Consider the following 23226-nt stretch of genomic DNA (forward strand, 5'->3'; position numbering starts at 1 on the left):
AGCCAAAAATACCCATAGAAATAGAGGGACATATTGCTGTAATTCATGCAAGCAGTGCAGATTTGTGGCCAATTTTTTGCCTTTTATTGTACTAACATCAATAGATCTTATGATGCCCAAAGGCATTTCAGTTTGTTTAATTTATGTTGCTGAGTGAATCACTTGTGATGCTTTTTTTATGTGAAAAGATACAACCAAGATCCGAATCATGATATAATGGAAGGAGATTTGATAAATGAATTGGACTGCACATAAAATAACTGGTAGTTGCCTATAAATGCATCAACACTTCCAGAGTTGAATGGTGATATACATTTTAAAGCAATGCTGAAAAGGAAGCATTTAAAGCACTATTAAGGAGTGTTTGTTTTATTTTATTTTATTTTTATGACACGTCATTGTCACATGATGATTGTGATATGCCTTGTTTACCTTGTAAGCTGCTACTGTTTTACACTGAAGTTTCCTTATAGAGATGAAAGTACTTACTGGTTATTTTAATAAGGATTGTATTTTTAATAAGCGTGAGTTCAATGCTCTGTTGTTTCCTGTTTATTACAGTGTAGAAGTCATTATTGATGTTTGGTTTTATCGATGTACATTTCTTTAAGATTACACATAGATACACCTTTCACAGAGATCAAGTAGAACTCAATGTTCTTCCAGGCGGCAAAGAATGATATTCTCCTACAGTCTATTGTGATCATCCTTCACAGATGTTCCAGAATATTATATCTGTGCAGATATAATATATGGGCAAGTCTGGTGGGATCTTTTAAAATAAGTCAATATAGTTGGTGACTAAAACAGAGCCTATGAAAAGATTCAGAGAAGAGTCACCAGCATAATTACACATGTGTATAACAAGGCAACCTGCCTGTCACAGAGCAAATAGTCATTGGTGGGACTCAGCCAACAGAGTAATTGTTAAGTAACATGGATGAGTTTGTAAAATTTTTGACTGGGAGACAAGTCACAGTTTGGATTCATCAAAAGATTGACACCACTTTCCACGAAAGCAAATGCTCAAAAATATTTTCACTGAAGGCACTTTCTTTGAAACTCAAAGTAAATCATTTTTGGAGATGGGGCTGCACTCCCCATCCACCCATGCCCCACAAATTTAAATATACCTAGTGTAAGTGACATAACAGTGGAGAAATGGGAATCATCCAGTACCAGTGGAAGTGCTTTTTGGCAAAACTTTGTCTGAAATAGTAGTTGGCTAAACTGACAATGACACATTTACATGCTCCCCAGAGATGCACAGCGGGGTACTGCTTGATGCCCCAAGTGGGTATGTCCAAACATGGTGCACAGTCTGTATTATATACCTGACTCAGAGCTATGCAGCTTACAGACATGGATTATTTTGTGGTACAGGCACATTGGGAATACAAGGAATTCACCATTCTACTCAATGTATGTTAAATTATTTCCATGGTTCTGTTATAGAGGTTTACCTACACAGGGCTGTGAGAGAGAGGAAAGGATAACTATTACACACAGTAAAGTACAATTTCCCATAAGTGCACACAGAGATCACAGTCAGTCTGGGGCTGGTTGCTCCCTTGCTCACCAGGTCCCCAATAAGAATCCCCACTGGCACAGCTATATGGTCCTGGTCTCAGCCTAACTGGGCAAGCTAGAACCTCCAGTACCCTCTCTGTCAAACCAGTGCTTCTTGTCCCTGCCAAGTACCTGACACAATGCACACGCACACTTTGAGATAAGTATTTATACAACTTCACAGATACTCCTGGGAAAGGCTGACACAGATTCTCCAGCTGTACCCCTTTACCCAGACCATATGGTAATAATCCCTGCCACCACCCAGCTAATAATATCAGCTACTAAAAGGCCCTTAAAAGGGTGTCCAATTATTACTGTTCAATATTATTATCCAATGGTAATGTGACTATTCAGTCTAGGCTTATTGTAAGGCCTTAGATAGTAAACTCTATAAATATATAATGTACTCTAAAGCAGACTTTAACTCTACATAAACCAGCCAGAGGTAGAAGGTTTTAAAAATATTTAATAATAAATAATTAAAATACAAGACAAAACTACAACACCACAGAGATATCTAAGAGTTCAGAGATCACACAGAAACTTAAAATAATACAGTAGGACAGGTCTGATTTCAAAGAAAAATACCTAATTAATCTTTACTAGCTTTAACTATTCCTACAAGAAATAACAGTGCTAAAACTTACATGTGAGCTTAGGCAGAGTGCTGAGTTAGATATCCAAGATCAAAATGCTCCTAGTCTCTTGTGAGAAATAGTATTTAAACAATACTAACAAACATGTCTCTAAGGCCCTCCCAAATTACATAATTTTTGACACTTAGTCTGGAGTTCCCAGGCCACAAACTGCATTATTTAGCAATCTAACTCCTGCTCACAAGCTTACAATATAAGTCATTTCACATGTATAGTCTAACAGAAACCAGAGTAATAAAGCACATTCCACATCTAAATTCTGGTCATAAATTTAGCCTTAAAACAATGGACATGAAACCTTCATCCAGACGCACTGGAGTGAATTCTAACATTAAAGGGTCACAACATGCTTCACTGGGCCAGTAGAGTGCAATGTTGTCACATATTTTGCATTTCCACATTTCACAATACTCTTTTACACTCAAGAAAACATGCCTGTATTTTACATTTATTTACAAATGCCAGAATTATATATCAAATTCTATTTGACTGATCAGTTAGTACTGATCAATTAAGGACTCATACATAAGATAGAAGAGGTCACTTAAGGTTAATCATTTGTGAACTGAGGGGTGGAGCTAGGATCTAAACCTTCTATTTAAGGGGTAAAATAAAACATTTCAGAGCTTTATTGGAAAGGCTCACCCAGACTCTGCTACACTTTGCTGTGAGGGAAAGGTTGGTTTGCTTTTTATTTGTTGTATTTTGTATTGGTTTATTGCCTTTTTATATTTTGAGTGCTGTGATTTGTTTTCTTTACCTTGTGTTTTGCTTGTGTTCTGCTTTTAACTGCATATTAAAACTTCAAAAGACACCACAGCTCTGTTTCTTGTGAGTCAGGCAGAATCCCCCCACCCCCACACTCTGTCACTGTTGTGTTCTTAAATACCACTGGCTTTCTAGCTGCCTGCCTCTTATGTTAATTTGACCGTATATCTCATTTCCTCTGCTTTCACTAGCTTGTGTGAGTAAGCACAACATTATCATTTTGTGAAATCACTCCCCTTCAACTATTTAAATGTATTGGCCATTCTACTGTATTCCATAGTACCAGAATACAAATGTGATCACCTCCTTTCAATCTATCTTGCTATTTTAAAAATAGTGACTCTCCACTAAAACTTAACTTTTTAGACAGGTAAAACTTAAGTTACATACTTTCACATCTAACTTCTCTAGTGCACACTGCAGTGTTTAGGATAAACCATTTTTTTTCATCTTATCTTTAAGCATCCCTGTGACTAGCACTTGCTCTAATACCTGCTGGAAAGCACTAGGAAGCCTTAAACTGATACAAGCACTCAACTCTCCTTATTAATAAGGAGAAATTAATCATAGGCAATAAACAGCCTATAATTGCAAAGTACCTTGCTAAGGTAAGGGAAAACAGCTCCTGTACTTTAAAAAAAAGCACCAAACCAGGCATGTCTAAGGGTCAGCTTCCGTTGATTTCCCCTGTCCACATGGTGAATCTAGGCAATGCAGTAATTGCCTCATGTACACAGACAACCCTCTCCTCCTACCACCCAACACTACAACCTGTGAGAGATGCAGTTACATAGCCAAACTGGAAGCAATCCTCTCTCCACCCAAGATTGTGCTAGACAGTCAAGAGGAGAAGGTTAACACCCGCACTACACCTCAAGCAACACATAGCCCTTCTAAACTCACACCACCAACACCCACACATAGCAACACTAAATCCACATATGCGGAGGCCCTTAACTGTAACCTGCCCAAGCAACAAGGACCTCCGAAGCTGAAACGCAAACAAACACCAATCACAAGCAAAGTGTCACATAGCTCACAACACAAGCGTGCCACCCAGCAACAGCCCCTAAGGCAAGACAATGTACCTAACACTTTAGTCATAAGTGACTCTATAGTCAGGCACACTGATGTCCCACTCACCAGGCTGAACAAGGAGAAAATTACAGTGAGCTGCCTGTCGGGTGCCTGGATCTGCCACATAACTCATGCACTCAAGTCACTCCACAACAAGTACAAATATGACTCTGTCATTGTCCATGTTGGAGGGAATGACTTGAGATGTACCTCCCTGGACTACATGAAAAGAGACATGGAAGAGCTCTCGGATCATGTGGCCCAGGCAGATATGACCCTAGCCCTGAGTAGCATCCTGCCTTCGCCCAGAATTATACCACAATATAAGGACAAAATGATTAACTTCAACAATTGGCTAAGATTCTGGTGTCATTCAAAGGGGATCCAGTATCTGTCTGCCTGGGACGACATGATCGACAGACCATGATGCTTTGCCATAGATGGTCTGAACCTGTTGCCCCTGGAAATCAGGTTACTGACTAAGGCTCTTGCCACCCCTATAGTGCCTTTTTTAGGCAAAGCTCAAAGGACAAAACCACCACTGTAACAGGTACAAGCATGCAAAATCTGAAGGTAATGCTAGAAGTCTAAACCTCAAAATGCACTCTCTCGAGGCACTCCTAAAAATGGAGAACATCGATATCTGTGCAGTAACTGAGACCTGGTTCAATGCTCCAGAGAGCACCCCTGCAATACCAGGCTGCAACTATTACCACACTTTTCGGTTACCAAACCAGGACTGAAACACTAAAGGTGGAGGAGTGTCCATATTCACCAAGGATATTCACACCACCAGGTTAGTTGCCCAACACAAAGCGTCTGAAATTCTCCAGGTGCAACTAACACTAGGTAAGACTGCAATCCAAATTGTTGCTTGCTACAGATCCCCCACCATGCCCCAAGATTCTCACTACACCTTTCTAAACATACTGGAAAATATTAATATACAACCAAACACCCTAATACTGGATGATTTCAACTACACTGCCATTAACTGGGAAAACTACTCATGCACCAACACCTTTGCCCAACGGTTCTTGAAATTCATAAATTCCAATGCCCTGGATCAACTAATCCATAGTCGCACCAGGGGCTCCAATATCCTAAACCTGGTCATTACCAACATGGGAAATCAATGCTCCACACTTATGGTCACCCCCTCATTGGTCAGATCAGACAATAAGCTAATCACCCTTAACATCCACATCCCACCCCCACCCCCCCAGTAAGGAAACCTCCATAAAAAACTTCTCCAAGGCCAACTTCATGCTACTCAAATCAGAAGTTACAAACTTCATGACACCCATGCAGACGGGAACTGAAAGTTTGACTGCTGAGTCCTACACTAAGGCACTGTACGAGCACATCCACTCATGCATGAATCATGCCATCCCAAATAGAACCAAGATGCTCTCCTCCAAAAAAAGGAAGATGACTGCAAACTGGGAGCCATTATTTAATCTCCAAATGATGTAGATACTCTACAAAAGGGCCTTACAGAAACAGATGCTTGGTGCCAGAGCCATGGGCTCAAGCTCAATGCCAAGAAATGTATAGTTATCCCCTTTGGGAAAAATCATGTACCCATGAATTATCACATAGGTGGCAGTACACTAAACACCAAAAGTGTGATAAGAGACTTAGGGACACAGGTGGACAGTGGTCCCACCTTCAATAACCACATCACCACAACAGTCAGAAAATCCTTCTATGTGGCACACCTCATCACTAAGGGCTTTTCATCCAGAAAAAAGGAGGTCATTGTCCCACTGTACTCATCCCTCATTAGACCCATTATAGAATAGAATGCCCCATTTGGTATGTACCTCTCAAGACATCTGCAACAACTGGAAAGGCCGCAGAAATATCTCACTAAAAGAATCACAGGCCTAAAGCAGATGCCCTATGCTGACTGCCTTAAAAAACTCCAGCTATACTCTGTTTCATATTGTCTACTCCAAGGCAATTTCTGCTTAACATACAAGGTCATGTCAAACCCAGAGCTGTTGGAGATACTACACTTAATGAAATCCCAATCCCTCAGAGCGACATGCTCCAGGGATCTAAATCTTGTCATCACAATAAACAAAACATGCTGGAGGGATAGGTTCCTGACCCAGAGACACTCCAGACTCTGGAATAGACTGCCCATGCATGTCAAGCAGAGTGCCTCTTTGGCCATCTTCAAAAGGAACCTTGACGATTGGATGGGAGATAGGAAATTCACCCCGGGGATCACGTCAGTCACCCTGCTAGACAGGGGTCCAGGGAAGTAAATATTGTGGGAATAAATAGCCAGGGAATTGTTATGGCTACGCTTGTATAGGCCCTAGGGCCGTTAGCCCAGTACCAACCTATGAAGCTATGAACCTATGACTAGGCTGGCAGCTTTCACCCATTTCTCCCCAATCATCACAGGTGGTCAGCGTTATGACCTGAGGGAGGTCCTAGCCCATTTATGAAGTATAATAGAAAGCTGGTGTAGAGAGTCTATATCCTGCAGATGTCCATGTGCAGCCACACATGAACACCATTACCATTCTTGTGTCCAGTCTACCATCTCCATGGGAGGGGAAAGATGCAGCTTAGGGCCTGTACCCCCACCACTTGCACACCTCCATCCAGTGCTGAGGCACCGTGGAATGTAGACATGAGCAGAGTGCTTATGCTGAGACAATCTGTAGTACATCACGCTATTCCCACTCATTCAGCACTTCGTTCTCTGTGCATGCTGTGATATGGGGGTATAGTTAGTCCTGATATAGACTCTTATAATTCTAAAATGTGTGCGATGCTTAATAGTGATGAATATTTGGCCATTGATAAGAGACAAGTAGATAATATAATATAATATAATATAATATAATATAATATAATATAATATAATATAGGCAAAGAGACCAATTTATCTGAGGAAGTTGATGACGAAAACGTTATTTTAATTTTGTCAGCGTTCATTTTTTGGTTGTACTTTGTGGTCGCTATTAAAGCTGTTCGTGTTTTAACCTGCTGGGTTCGAGGTGCTTTTGTTTTTGGTTTTGGCAACTTTTTGCACCTTCCATGGAATTGTATATATAATGACAAAGGTTAATGCTATGGTTTATGAAATGCACCTTAAATGGTGAGATACCGTTAGAAGTACTGGAATATTTTCATGTTACCACACCTAGGATATCTGTTCTGTATGGTATACCTAAGATACACAAATCCATTACAACACCTCCATTAAGACCTATTGTCTCAGCCAATGGCTGGATTGCAGAACTCATAGCCAAGTATTTGGAATCCAAACTGAAATTAGTTCTCGATCACTCTACAACAGTAATTAAGGACACGTCTCAGTTTTTAGAGCACCTTTATGTATGGGTTAGCACTAACAATGTTTTAAATTATTATTTTGTGACATTAGATGTAGATTCTTTGTTTACATCTATTCTGAATGATATTGGAATAAGAGTATCTACATTATTTCATTACATTAAATGCATTTTTTCAACAACAGAAACAGATCCCATTTGTGCTTTAGCTGAACTGGTCTTAACAAACAATGTTTTATTGTTTTATGACCACATTTATAAACAGTGTAAGAGTGTAGCCATGCGTATGCCCATGGCAAATAGCTATGCTAATTTAATTATGAATACCTGGGAACCTGAATTTGTTCTTTCTGAGACCAAGAATGGCTTCTTTAGGAATGTACTATTTTACAGACGATTTGTAGATGATTTGTTTTTAATATGGAATGGTTCTCTTACCTCTTTTAATGACATTTTATGGTATGTAAACTCCACCACTGAATTTTTTTAAGGTTTAAACATACCATTCACTATACACAAATTGATTTTTTTAGATATTAAGTTATTTAAAGATATTACGGGTAACATAGAAACTACTCTTTTCAAAAAAGATGTTAAGAAGAATATATATTTACATAAAAATAGAATGCACCCCCTCACATTTTCAATAATATAGTTAAAAATCAATAAATTGAAAATGATAGTCAACCAGCATGGAGATAAAACAAATAAATACTTTAATAAAACAAATAAAATGTAAAAAATAAAACAGGTGAGTTGATGAGTTAAAATTGTCCACAATGATTGTTTTCAGTTTGATAGTTAAGGACTTTAATTGGTTTGGTAGGTATTATGGTTAGTGGGAGATATAGAAGGGGTTTTATAGCTAGCAATGATATGATAATTGAACATGCTAACTGACACTAGGCTGTCCAGTAATTACAGGTCATTTTTATGCTGAATTTGCCAAGACAGAATTGGATTACAATGAATATCGATATGCAAGTTCCTTTAACAGAGGGTGTAAATGAGTGTTAAGTGCTCAAACCATGTAAAGAAGAAGTGTAATTTCTGTGAATATACAGATATGTATGTGCTCAAGGGTCAGAAAGGCCTTAAGTGTTGGAATTTTCTTTTTTAGACTTCAAAGCATTGAACAGTGCCAAAGTAATACAGATACAACTGTAATATATTAAGTTGGAAGGTCTACAGGATGGCTTCCACCTAAATAAGGCAATATGGGTGTAGCAAATGTCCTCTCCTGATGAAGCAGGCTGGATTGTTGATCACCGGCTACCACACTGACATATATCGAATCTCATTCAAATCACACCCGTTAATAAGCTAATTGTTTAATTCAGTTATTTTCTGCCAGTGTTGTGGCATCATTCATAGTGATGGCAAGATACTGCTCAAAACAAGCCATTCCTCAACCTGTGACACAAATTCGGAGAGCACAAACATGTCAATCTTCTTATTGAGCAAGGTGTACATCCAAGACCATTCACTCCCATGTGATCATTCACTCCCATGTGAGCAATGACCAGATAATGTGAGTAGCTGGGCTAAAGAGAGACTTAAGGACACTAGCAGCATCATTGATCCTAACACCAGAGTGCTAGCTAACTCTCACTCTATACTTCCTTATCATGACACGTAGAATGGCCATATCTCTATGGAATAGAGGGTGGCATTATGCCAATGAATCTTCTTGGGCTAGGTTATATAAGCTCCAGGGTCGTTAACCTAGTACACAGCTACGAACCTATGAATCATCCATGACTAGAATTTAGCCATGTGCATTAGCCTGCTGTGGAATGCTTATGGACTTAGGTATGTAGCTCAGATAACTGTTATTATGTGAGGGCATAGTGCATGCTGTTGTGTGTGTAGGGTACATAAAGTGTGAATATGTCCCTGAGGTCTGGGGCTATAGATGCATTGCCTAGGAGGTTTGGAAAGGGATTTTTTCAGTACTTCAGCATGTGTGGATTTAGTGTTTGAGATGGATTATGGTGGGTATGGAGTATGCTGATTGCTAACAACTACAGTAAGTGAGAGATTTACCTCCAATTTGAATAGATAATTACACATCTCAGAAGTAGGTTGTATCAATAAGGGGTTATCAGTGAATATGAGGCAGTTGCTATATTGCCTCGGTGAACCTAATACTAGTAGACTGGCAAGATACAAGGAAAGGGGAAACCACAGTCCAGTGCTAGCAAATACTAGAGCAGACAGAGAATTCTGGTACAGGTGTCACATGACACCATGCAATCACAATACAGTGTATCCAAATGATGGCTTCGGAATGTAACAATGCAACCGCACCTGCTCTGTCAATTTTACTGCTAAGAATTTATAGTGCAGAAAATGAATGTTTTGTGAAGAAGGAGCAAAGAATTGGCTCATGTGATACTCTACAAGAACTCAAGGTCCAGTGAACTGGTGCCACTGGTCAGCCATTGGTTAGTAAGTCAGTTTCACCATCTCTTGTTATTAATACTGAAGACCTGAGGCTACTCACTGTTCTAGGCAATATATTTAGATAAATAACTATAGAGGCAAATGTCCTTTGTGGGGAACCCAAGTGAGGGACAGGAATGGCAGAACTTTCATGGGCATTCTACAGTCGTCTGAGTCCCAGCTGCTCAAATCCCACTACCTCACAATAAGGATGTCCTGTGACTGGTAACTCGCACAACTATCCACTCATAGCTCGAACTTGAATACTGTGTTCGATCGAGTTGTGGCAACAGTAGAGAGACAGTGGATCTTCCACACTTCGCCTGAACCCAATATTTGAGTTCAGGTAAAGGTGATGTAGTATCTGTGTGGATGGGAGTGCAGGCTGGGGTTTTAGGTAACGATCAGGGTATGGGCTTTGGATTTAAGGAGCGGGAAGAGGTTTTAGGTTTAAGGATCAGAAAGAGAGTTTAATGTTTAGGGAACAATGAAAACATTTTATGTTTAGGTTTTTGGGGGGATTGGTTTGGGGAGTGGGATTGGAGTTGTAAGGTTCGAGAGCAGGAGAGGAGTTTTAGGGTTAATGATTGATTAAGTACTTTTAGGTATACTGAGTGGGAAGAGAGTTTTAAGTTTAGGGAGTAAGAAGGGAGTATTAGGGTTAGGGAGCGATCAGGTACTTTAGCTTTAGAGAGGGAGAGTGGAGATTTAGGTTTGGGGAGTGATATTAAACTTGCAATGGCTAGAAATGGGGACCATATCAAAGATTTTAGGATTAGAGTTAGGGTTCTGGTAGGTCTATATGGTTAGGTAGGGTGAGGTGCTGGGATGGATAGGTAATTTAATAGGATCGAGCTATCAGAAGTTTGGGCACTTGCCAATTAGTGCAAGTGTGTCTGTAGCTAGCATATGAGCACTTGTACTAGATTCGATTTTCATGCATCTCACAGGTGTCGGCTACTTGATGAGATTCAAAAACACAACTGCTGAATATTTTTGGAAATCTTTATTATAATTTTTATATTTCTTTAGAATTCCTTTACACAGCTTGACCTATACTTCGCAGCAAATATTTGTTTTTTTTACCAATATTCATGCTACTGTTTTAACATTAAGTGAGCCCAAATTTCTGGTCTAGTATGTACACCTTCTGCATCTAGTGGCAGGTTATCTTAACTATTGGATTTTGGTATTACTACATTTTCAAAAGTAAGCCAGATTCAATATTTTTGTAATGAACCAAGTACTCTAAACATGTTTTCAACATTTTAGTTTGCCGCTTCTTACAGAATAAAGTAACAGCAAAACTGCTGGCATGCAAAGTTGATAATTTGCCTTTGAGTTTGAAGGCACAGCCTCTCTGCTTTGCATTTAGCATGGTTACAGTTCACTCAAAAGCTTCAGGAATAAAAGCCTAATGCCCCATTCTCATAGCTCTCAATTTCTTGGCACAAAAAATCTGGACAAAGCCAAAAATAATGGGGTACAAAGCCCCAAAAATAGGGACAAATTTTAAATAATGCTCTTATAAACTTAGTTGCTAGAATAAAATGCCCTGTATTATCATGCATTTCCTGAAGGACATGAAGTCTGAAACTCAAATGACTGTCATTATATAGTGAATTCAATCCTCGCTGATTTGCCACAAAAATCCAGAAAACCACAAATTATATGAGGAACAGACCAAAAATAAGAGGCGAATATCTGGACAGTTGAGTGGTATGCCCATTCTACTTGAAGCTGCTGAAACATCAGTATACAAGTGTGGGGAATGTGGCTTTACAAAATACGGGGAGTGGTGGCACACTGTTTTAGTGACTGAAGGGCCACAGTATACATCCATTTCTGTTGTAGTGCATGAAACACTGAGGGTGTATAGAAACAAACAAACAAGTTTGGTAGGGTAGTAATGGTAAAATGCAGTTATTATGATGATTGCATTTTCAGTGACCAGCACTAAAAGTATAGATAGTTTATACAGATTATCATATCATCACATTTTTATATGTATAGCATTTTATGTAATTTGTTGTAAATGTGTTGCATAAAGGCACTTTCCGAATACTTATTGCATTTTGTGTTTTTATGATTAAAAAGGTGGAAATGTACTGAGAAAAGATAGGGCCAAAACTGTATCTGTGTCAAATTGGTACTTTCACTAATTGATAGGCAGACAGATGTCGTCACACATTCATGCACACATAATATATAGGTACAGCTGTAATTATGACTAAAATGCAGACTACACATACACATGTACTTCTGTTTTATATATTTTTCACTGATTTTCACAACTGTAACAGCTGCAACATTCATTTAAGACTGTACTACTCATTTAAATTCCCTTCTGTAGGCTCCTTTACATACATATATTACAACCAGCAGGGTGGTTCTGTGTCTTTTGAGAGTAGAATCTTTCACTGTCGGTTTGCCTGCTGTACATGGGTTTACATCAGCTAATCACAAAAGGACTCATTTCAAATGAATTGCTCATAATAGATAAGATAATAGTCACAAAAAGAAACAAAGGGTTCAGTGAAATATGTTTCTATGGTAACTAAAAGATGACAGAGAATTTGTATGTGCTTTTCAAATAAATCACACCTGAATGTAAATCCAGTTAGTGATTACAATGTTTGCAGAACAGGGTTATCACAGTTCATTTAAGATAAGGCTGAGGCACCGCGATTATATGTAAATAAAGACAATAATATTCAAGTAAGAATGTTATATATCTTAGAATGTTAACATTAGCTGAAAGGCTTCTTAATGGATGATATACAAACAATTTAAACATGTTTCTATTTTGTATTTCTTAATAAAGGAATTCTTAAGTTATACTTTTAGGAGATTTGTTGATGGGAGTACTTTCATAGGTGTATATCTCCGGGGCCTTTATAAGCCTAGCCAAGCATGCTAACTGTATTCTACAAATTTATGTGCCTTAGAGGCTACTTTAAGGGGTAAATATATGCTAGGGGAAGATTTAAAGGCTGCTTCAGTCCATTAGAGACATAGGTGCTAGACCAGGCCCATGATATATTTCCAATTTCCCATCCACCGGTCCAGGTTTCTCTTGCATAGGGAAAAAGTCTGCTTCACATGGATGAGAAACCTGTTCCAGAGAAGGGGAATTCTCCAAGATATATACCTACCCCTCCAACATGTCCTATTTATGTTGCAAGCAAAGTTTAAGTAACTGGATCAAGTAGTTCTTATGCTATTCATTTTGTACATATCAAAAGGGTCTATATTATAACATTGAAGTCTTACAACTTCGAATGTCATAATATCGAACCCAGTAGAGCGAAACACCAGAAAACCGAACAGTCAGAATAGCAAATTTTTTTCTCAGGGAAAAAAATTGCTGTTCTGACAAACATACACACAACACAAGCACACCAAAATAAATAATCCACACACTTCACAAAACCCTACACTAAACCATACATACACCACTAGCTATCACTTACCTTAACCCAACCCTAACCCTAAGGTCCGTCACTATCGCACACTCACCTTACCCGCTCCCTAACCCTAACTCACCTACCCCACCCTAACCCTTACGTCCACACAATTGCACACTTACCTGACCCGCGCCCTAACCCTAACTCACCTAACCCATGCCCAATCGCACACTCACCTTCATTTGCACACTTATCTTAACCCAATCCGTAACCTTCACTCCACAGTCGAGGAAATAGCAAAGCTGCAGAAACGGTGTTCTGCAGCTTCGCTATTTCCAGCGTTTGCTCTACTGGGTTCAATATTATAACATTTTTAGTTGTAAGACTTTGATGTTATAATATAGACCCATGAAAACATCTGTCAGACTGGGACCTAAGGATGCCTTGTATGCCAGGCATATGTCACCTCACAATAGTCTGTAGAAAACAGAGAAGCGTGACATGGCTGGAACCATGCACAGCTGTGTCGGTCCTATTTAAAAATGCGAGATTGTTGGGGGCAGTTTGGTATGTGTTGTTTATTAGCATATTGCTGCCAAGTTTAGGGATTTCCAGGCCATTTAATCAGATATACTTGATAGCCAACTCTATAGGGTGATTGTATAACTTTTATAAACATAGGAATATTCTGCAGGTTAAGACATCTTTGCTCATTTGGTTTACATATTTTTCATCATGCACTGCAGTGGGTAATAAGCCCAATTGTCTGCCACATAGATTCACAGATTTATAGATTGTTACCAGGTTAATGACCCAGAGGGCCTTTCTAAGCCTAAATTTTCCCAAAAGAATAATGAAGTCCTGTATCCAAGTAGGACACTGAGGGACAGGCATTTATAAGCTACCTCTGTAATGATGTTCTGTATCCAAATAGGACATTGAGGGACAGACATTTATAAGCTACATCTGTCCAAAAGGGACATGGATGCTAGATCTGGTGTAAATCTCATATTCCTCATCCACTGGTCTAGGTTGTACTTAAATTGGGTAATAGATGAACTCTGCTTCACATGGATGGGGAGCTTGTTCCATAAGAGTGGCAGTCTCTAGGACACATATCTATCTCTCCTGCATGCTCTGTTTACATCACAGATAAAATTCTGGTCCTTAGACTTTGTATTTCTGGTACTGTTTCACTTATGAATATGCAGAATATTCATTAATGCAAGGTTTGAAGATACCTTGTAGGATAAGCATAGATCACGCCTCAGCAATCTGTAGGTGACTGAGTAGATGGAAATGGCTTTAAGGCACTCTTCATAAGGCAGGTTTGTTACTCCTTGTATTATTTTGGTAAGGAACCTATGAGGTTGCTCTAGTTGATGCATATGCCTGGTCAGGTACATGCCAATGGGAGCATTATACTTTATGACTGGTCTGATAATGACAGAGTATAGTGGGATCTGGAGCATTTCTCCCCGGACCTCTGCTGAAAACAGGCTCTGTGGAGCCTAGTCAGACTTTCTTGGTCAACAAATGTTAAATAAATAAATAAATAAATAAATAAAATAAAAATAAATAAATAAATACTTCTTTGGACTTAGAGGCCATGACCTTACTTATAAGGTGCGCAACATAAAAAGATTTCTTCACAACTGTGGCTACATGGTAATCAAAGGTAAGGCCAATATCTATGTGCGCACCCAGATCCTTGACCACTGGGTCAACTCTTAGGGACATATTATCAATATGGTAATTAGCCAGGATGGCTGACTTCCCAAAGGGTACAATTATGCAATTTTTAGCAATGAGTTTAAGACCATGGCTTTGGCACCATTTATTAGTCAGAGATAGGCCTATTTGAAGAATGCTAGTGTCTGCAGGGCAGTCGATGATAACTCCCAGATTGCAATCATGTGCATACATAATCATGCATAAACCTTCAGCTTTTGTTTCCACTCAGGAGAAGTAGAAGCCAAAAATGAGTGGGCCCAGTATAGAGCCATGGAGGACTTCTCTAGTGACTGGTCTCTTGGTGGAGGTAGCCTCACCTATTTTGACCTCCTGAGTCCTACCAGTGAGCCAGTTGGCTATTTAATGGGTAATACAAAGGTTTATACCTAATTCAGTGAGCTTGTCTGTAATGCCTGAGTGGGGTATTGTTTCAAAAGCCTCAGCCAGGTTGAGGTAAGCTGTGTGTACAGTCTTGCCCTCATCCATTGCTTTGGTGACACTCTCAAAGAAGTCCACCATATTTAATAGGCATGACCATTTGCTTATCAGACCTGAAGTCCCATTCCCAGGCTACAGAGCTTTCACATGAGTCAGTGTAAAACAGTAATGGAGTCATTGCTGTAATTAAGCTTTCCTGCCTGCAGTTCTCCATCATCAGTGAGTGCTGCAGACCTTTATTTAAATATGGATATTATCGATTCTTCTTCATCAAAACCCATTTCAGATGAACCAAGCAGTTCAAAGTGTTACTAATTTAACTGTCCCACAGACAATTAAAACACTCGACTGACTGAAATAGTTAATGACAATATGAAGGCATATTTGTATTACTTACATTGATGGTTTTGCCAATGTGCAGTTATACTTTACCTTCTGATATTTCCTCTGCTTAAAAAGATAAATATTTGGCTTTGCAGTATGACAAAGAATTTACAATTCATCAGTGCTGTGTTAGCTTGGATTGTGAATATAAGCATGGACGGGTATCTGCGTGTGTAGTGTATGCAGCCCCTACATGCCAGTTCAGAGGGATTACCCCCCCCCCAGCAGATATAATTGAGCGATTATCTGTATCAATTTCAGTTAACAGAGTAGCTGAGCCATTCAAGTTCAGTCTTAGATGACTCAAGTGGAAATAATCTGATCTGCTAATGTACACTGTTCAAAATGGTTTGCACAAACCTACAAACTATACATACTTTGTGGGGGAGAAAGCCCCTCCAAATCCCATGCAGGGAGTTGTAACTCATTTGCCTCCTTCTGATATAATCAGCTGTGTGGTTGTTGGACTTCAGGGAGAACGTTCCTCAAAGCAGTCACCTTTACTGATGCATTTGTAATTTCACCAGGTGCTTTTCTATCACATACCTACTGGACCCTGGACGTACTTGCTTTACATTGATTTTCTCTGATGTTTCTGCTGTTATCCAAAGCTGATGTATATTAGGCAAGCTACTGCTGACCTACTAGCCGCAGTCATCTGTTTCTGAATGGATTTTATCTAGTGTCCTGTGTTGGACAGGAGGTGCTATAGTTTGTAAAACAGAACTGCAGTTACTCTTCTCATGACTTTATGACCAGCTACACCTATTTTCTGCCTGTAGACACAGAAGAAAGCATTTAGTACTGGTGAACAAGTTTCTTTAGTATCTTTATCTTTAAATGCAACCCATTTGCCATCTTCACCTTGAGTGTTTGCAGCACCATGAGCCCTTCTGTGGCTCTTTCCCCATCACTGTTCAGGGTCAAACTCTGTTTCATTGAGGCTGATGTTGACTATATGAGTTATCATGCTTTTCCTCTAATTATCTGAATGCTAAACAAAAACTTTTTAAGTTTGTATTTGTACTACATCTATAAACAATACACAGACATATACATAGATACGTGTGCACTTCTACAGACACACACACACGCACACACACACAGACACAGACACACACACACACACACACACACACACACATAAACACAGACACACAGACACACACACACACACACACACACACACACACATAGACACAGAGACACACACACACACACACACACATATAAACACAGACACACACACACACACACACACACACACACACACACACACACACACACACACACACACACACACACACATATAAACACAGACACACACACACACACACGCACACACACACACATACAGAGACACACACACATGCTCATGCATAAACAGACAAATAAGTATCATAACAGCCAAGACACACATACATGAACATGCACGTGCATACACAAACACACACATTACACGCAAACACACACACACACACACACACACACACACACACACACACACACACACACACACACACACACACACACACATCTATATATACAAATGCATATTCATACATAGAAAAACAGCCCCACTCTTGCAAACACATGCATGCGCTTAAATGCGCTCTCTCTCACAGACACACACATACACACACACACACACACACACATACAGAGACACACACACATGCTCATGCATAAACAGACAAATAAGTATTATAACAGCCAAGACACACATACATGAACATGCACGTGCATACACAAACACACACATTACACGCAAACACACACACACACACACACACACACACACACACACACACACACACACACACACACACACGTACACACAAACATATGCTCATGCTTATGCATTCCATTGCCTTTTTAATAAAGTAATGCTTTATTTTATTTCTTGTATTTCATGTTCTGTATATGCAAGCTTAATATTGTCTGGGCAGTTTTAGCTCATATATCCCTTTTGTTTCACAATTGGTTTTGTTTATATTTCCTTTTTCTCCCTACCCCTGTTAAAGCTATCAAACATTTAACAAAATAGAAGCAACATATGTTACTTCAAATTCTAAATACTATTCTGCACTATTAAAATCTGATTTATGGCTGGCATTACCCAGTGTCTTGTAAGGTAATACAGATCTATTTTTTCCTTTTGGCAAATTTTATCTTGCCTAAGAGTCGGAATGCCATATCAGTTATGTTTTATTTAGAAAACTTTGAGTATTGGTTTAGACATAAAGTCCTTTAAAGTATTACATTTACTGTGCAGGGTAAGGCCTTTCACTCATTTTTATATAGATACCATTTAGGGATATGACCTAAAATCTCACATGTCTTCATCCTACACCAGTCTGACAAAGCCATGGTGTAATTCTCTGTTTGGTTTCTGGTATCATAATCTAGTCACACATTATTAATATGTAGCTACAATTATACATTTGCTTCCTTTGCAGCTACCTTTCACAGACTGTGCCTTATACAGTATTCAATATCACATTAGTAATGTGCACAAAGCAGTGAAGGAGTTCTTAGACAGTGAAGGCTAACTTCTTTATTTAGCTAACCATATTAATAAGTAAGAACCTTTCAGTATTCAACTCAACGTTTCAAGCAAGGCATTGTTACTGTGATGTCTGATCTCAACCCATTAAGAGAACTGGAAGTAAAAGGTATTAACACTCATCTTAGCACTACATTAGCTTTGCTCCATGTGGCCTATAAACCTGTCTAGCCAAGTCACGTTAAACATTTATTAAGCAGCTTGAATGCCTATTGACTTTCAGTAAAATAAACCTTAGAAGTGTAGGTATAGAATGACTCAATGATGTTTAATAATGTGCTTTAAGAATGTTTTATCAGAATTACTCAGTCTTTGTTTGCTTGGGAAAACAGCTTTTTATACAGACATGTAAATATGAACCCATATAAAGTCACCTGGGGATGGAAGCAGTTCAGGGTGATGTACATTTTCCTGACAGTAAATGTAAACCAATTAAGCTGTACAACTTGCTGTCTCTGTCTGTTTAAGTTACCTCACCATGTTATTTCAAACAGTTGCTCCTGCCAATGTGTGTCTGAGAGTTGCTAGAATGTCACAGCTATGTTGTTTTTGAAACTGCAGATTTTCTGTAATACTGTCTTCTCTTTCTGTAAGCATATAAAATAGCATATGAAATAGTACCAGTTATGAGTACTCAGTGAGTGACAGGTGGAGATTCAAATGAACAGAACATAAGAGTTCTGTGATGACATTGTGAACATGTCTTCTGTTTTATTACTTTCAGTTCCACAGGCACCCGAAGGAAGAAAGCAAAACAAGCGATCCTACCTTCCAAGCCTTATTGAAACACTTGCTCCCACAGTAAAAGTCGACCTCAAGTGGAGCTCATGTCAAGACCAAAATCAGCCTCGGCAATGATTATTAAAACCCATTCTCCCTCCTGTGGCCAGAATTAGTTATTCTCTTTCCTCTCATACAAAGAAGCAGAGCATCATGGGAGGCCAGGGCAGACAATTTTCAAAGCACTTTCCATCATGCACTGTTTAGGTCAAGCCAACTTGCACTTGTAAGTAATTTATAAAGTGCTATACTCTAAGGTATCGCACACTCTCATTATCATTAGGTTTTTGCATATTTAACTACAATTTTTAATTAGATGGTATTTTATTATTCATGCACATAATTTGACTCCAGCTCAGACTGCTTTCCTGTAAAGAAAATTCATTTGAATCAGAAGTTTGTATTTTGTGGTCTTTAACTGGCAAGTGATACAACTCTCCACTCTGTTAATGGTTCTCTTTTAATTTAGCTAATAGCTATCATGTTATGTACCTTTATAAATTTGCTAAATGCCTAGCACTGGGAGTTCTTTCTCTCCCCCCTCTCTGTCTCTCTGCTGTAACTGTAGGTAGTTTGCTCTATTTGGCTTTCACAGAGAAACTGTTTGCACATGGTATGGTTCCTTGATGTATTATTAAAATTGGTAATGGACTCTGGGGACGTCATCTAGTTATGTGCCTTCATTTGCAGAATAAACCATGCGTTGTTTTCATCTTTACTCACGATTGTTAATGGCGGTGATGATGAGAGGGGTGTTTTTTCATTGCCTTTATCAGCCGTGTTTTATTATGCAGGCAAAATAACCAAGCTGCTGATTCTGTTTAAGGTTTTCAATTAGTCATTTGGCTGGACACATCTGTTACTGGCAGACTGCCAGGGCTGGACTAGACCTATTACTAGTTTACACCTGCTGAAACACAGCCACAAGCTATGATATGGAAGGAACATAAAGAATGTATTTTTAGAAACATTTGAAAATTGTAATATTGTGGTGTTTAAGGACATTGTCTTGATCATCTGTCATTTTTTTCTGTGACTTAAAGTCACTCAACCACAGACAACTTTGCTATATATTCATCTATTTACATAATCATCATGGCTTCATTCATACTGACCAGCCAAATGGAGCATCACAGCAATAAAATTAAAGATTCAGTCACTAAGTGTGAAATGTTTAGTAAGTAATGATTACATTACCATTAACAGTGTAATTAATGAATGTAGATGTGTCTATATGATATACCTCACAACTCATTACTATTCTATTTTATCTAGTAAAGTTTTTCCACTAAACATTTTAATTGTATTCACTTTTGATGAAGTGTGGTGAAGTATTATTTAAATGTATCTCTTTATAACAGTAGTATTCATATGTATGGCTTACAATATAGCACATGACTGTGTATGTGCTTGCTTCAAAAATCTGTGAGCTGTATTAACAGCACATACATATGAGTTTTTATTTATTTATTTATATTGTTTATGTGTGCTTCATAATGTACACACAGACACATACACAGTGTTCATTAGCTTAAGTGCAGTTTATTTACAATGAACACTAAAAAACAAAGTTCACTTTCAGCTTAAATAGGAAATAAACACCCCTTTGCTTAATAGAAGTCTGGTCCGCTTATTGTTCAGGTCTGTGTTTTCCCGTCCATTTTTAAAGTATACAACAATGCCTGCAGTTCACAGATTTGGTGTTGCTACTTAAATCAGGTTGCTTTTGCAATTTCCAAATGTCTCCATAAACAGGCTCCTAGTACTCCATGAGTCAATCAATGGGACAGCCGATGATTCTTCTGATACGTAATCAGATTGCTCTGGTCAGTCTCCACCAGGAGTGTTCACTCTTAGCCTCAAACAAAAAGTGCTGCTCTTTAAGAAGCAAATATTTCAGATCAGTGTGGCTATAGGTCCCCTTTTAACAACAGCATTTTCAGGTGAATCACATGACTAGGTTCCTGCAGGATTTCACTACTATAATATGCTGTGTTACCATCAAAGTTTTACCATAATGCATTTTAGCTACTTCTCTCTCTCTTTATATATATATATATATATATATATATATATATATATATATATATATATATATATTTGTGTGTGTGTGTGTGTGTGTGTGTGTATATATGTATACACATATATGTGTATATGTATACACACACACACACACACACACACATATATATATATATATATATATATATATATATATATATTTTTTTTTTTTTTTTAATTAATGGCTCCCTTCAATTTGGCCAAGTGTTACAAAAGTCAACAGCTTTCCTGCTTACTCAGTTTGGCTAACAGTTACCATCAAAGTTTTACCATAATGCATTTTAGCTACTTCTCTCTCTCTTTATATATATATATATATATATATTTTTTTTTTTTTTTTTTTTTTTTTTTTTTTTAATTAATGGCTCCCTTCAATTTGGCCAAGTGTTACAAAAGTCAACAGCTTTCCTGCCTACTCAGTTTGGCTAACAGGAAAGTTGTCAACAGTTATGCAAGATCACTGTAATACCAATTTGAGGAATTTGTCTGGTAATTGGAGTAGATTTCAATGGGCATGTTGGTGAAGGGGACAGAGGGGATGAGGAAGTGATGGGTAGGTATGGTGTTAAACAAAGGAATGCAGAAGGTCAGATGGTAGTGGATTTTGCGAAAAGGATGGACATGGCTGTGATGAATACGTATTTTAACAAGAGGGGGGAGCATAGGGTGACATACAAGAGTGGAGGAAGATGCACACTGGTGGATTATATCTTATGTAGAAGGGCCAATCTGAAGGAGACTGGAGACTGTAAAGTGGTGGCAGGGGAGTTAGGCAGCATAGGATGTTGGTTTGTAGGATGACATTGATGATCAAGAAGAGAAGGATGAGTGTGAGGGCAGCACCAAGGATCAAATGGTGGAAATTGAATAAGGGTAATTGTGAGGTGATGTTCAGAGTTAAGACAGGCACTGGGTGGCAGTGAAGAGTTACCGAATAGCTGGGTAACTACAGCAGAGCTAGTAAGAGAGATGGCTAGAAGGGTGCTTGGTGTGACATCTGGAAAGAGGAAGGAGGACAAGGAGACCTGGTGGTGGAATGAAGAAGTACAGGGAGTATACAGAGAAAGAGGTCGGCGAAGAAGTGGGGTTGTCAAAGAGATGAAGAAAGTAGACAAGAGTATAAGGAGATGAGGTGCATGGCAAAGAGAGAGGTGGCAAAGGCTAAGGATAAGGCGTATGAAGTGTTGTATAAAAGGTTAGACACTAAGGAGGGAGAAAAGGACCTGTACTGATTGGCTAGACAGAGGGACCGAGCTAGTAAAGATGTGCAGCAGGTAAGGGTGATAAAGGATAATGAGGGAAATGTACTCACAAGCGAGGAGAGTGTGTTGAGCAGATGGAAAGAGTATTCTGAGGGGCTGATGAATGAAGAGAATGAGAGGGAGAGAAGGTTGGATGATGTGCAGATAGTGAATCATGAAGTGCAGTGGATTAGCAAGGAGGAAGTAAGGATAGCTATGAAGAGGATGAAGAACGGAAAGGCTGTTGGTCCAGATGACATACCTGTGGAAGCATGGAGGTGTTTAGGTGAAATGGCAGTGGAGTTTTTAACTAGATTGTTTATGAAATCTTGGAAAGTGAGAGGATGCCTGAGGAATGGAGAAAAAGTGTTTTGGTACTGATTTTTAAGAATAAGGGTGATGTGCAGAGCTGTAGTAACTACAGAGGGATTAAACTGATCAGTCACAGCATGAAGTTATGGGAAAGAGTAGTGGAAGCTAGGTTAAGAAAGGAGGTGATGATTAGTGATTAGCAGTATGGTTTCATGCCAGGGAAAAGCACTACAGATGTGTTGTTTGCTCTGAGAGTGTTGATGGAGAAGTACAGAGAAGGTCAGAAGGAGTTGCATTGTGTCTTTGTGGATTTAGAGAAAGCATATGAAAGGGTGCCTAGATAGGAGTTGTGGTATTGTATGAGGAAGTCGGGAGTGTCAGAGAAGTATGTAAGAGTGGTACAGGATATGTACGAGGGTAGTGTGACAGTGGTGAGGTCTGCGGTGGGAGTGATGGCTGCGTTTAATG

General features: G+C 38.9%; 1 protein-coding gene across 4 annotated transcripts in view; it reads left to right on the forward strand.

Moving 5' to 3' along the window:
* Positions 1-19804, forward strand: part of LOC122810405 (ankyrin repeat domain-containing protein SOWAHB-like) — a 651779-nt gene extending 631975 nt beyond the window's left edge. For all 4 annotated transcript variants that reach the window (XM_044082012.1, XM_044082013.1, XM_044082014.1 and 1 more), the window contains one exon: positions 19089-19804. In XM_044082012.1, coding sequence (XP_043937947.1) covers positions 19089-19222 — 134 coding nt within the window. In that variant the 3' untranslated portion in view covers positions 19223-19804. The remainder of the gene's footprint in view (positions 1-19088) is intronic.
* Positions 19805-23226: the final 3422 nt, after the last annotated feature.

Source organism: Protopterus annectens, chromosome 8.part1 (assembly GCF_019279795.1).
Source record: "Protopterus annectens isolate FY-2018-M chromosome 8.part1, PAN1.0, whole genome shotgun sequence".
Taxonomy (NCBI): domain Eukaryota; kingdom Metazoa; phylum Chordata; order Ceratodontiformes; family Protopteridae; genus Protopterus; species Protopterus annectens.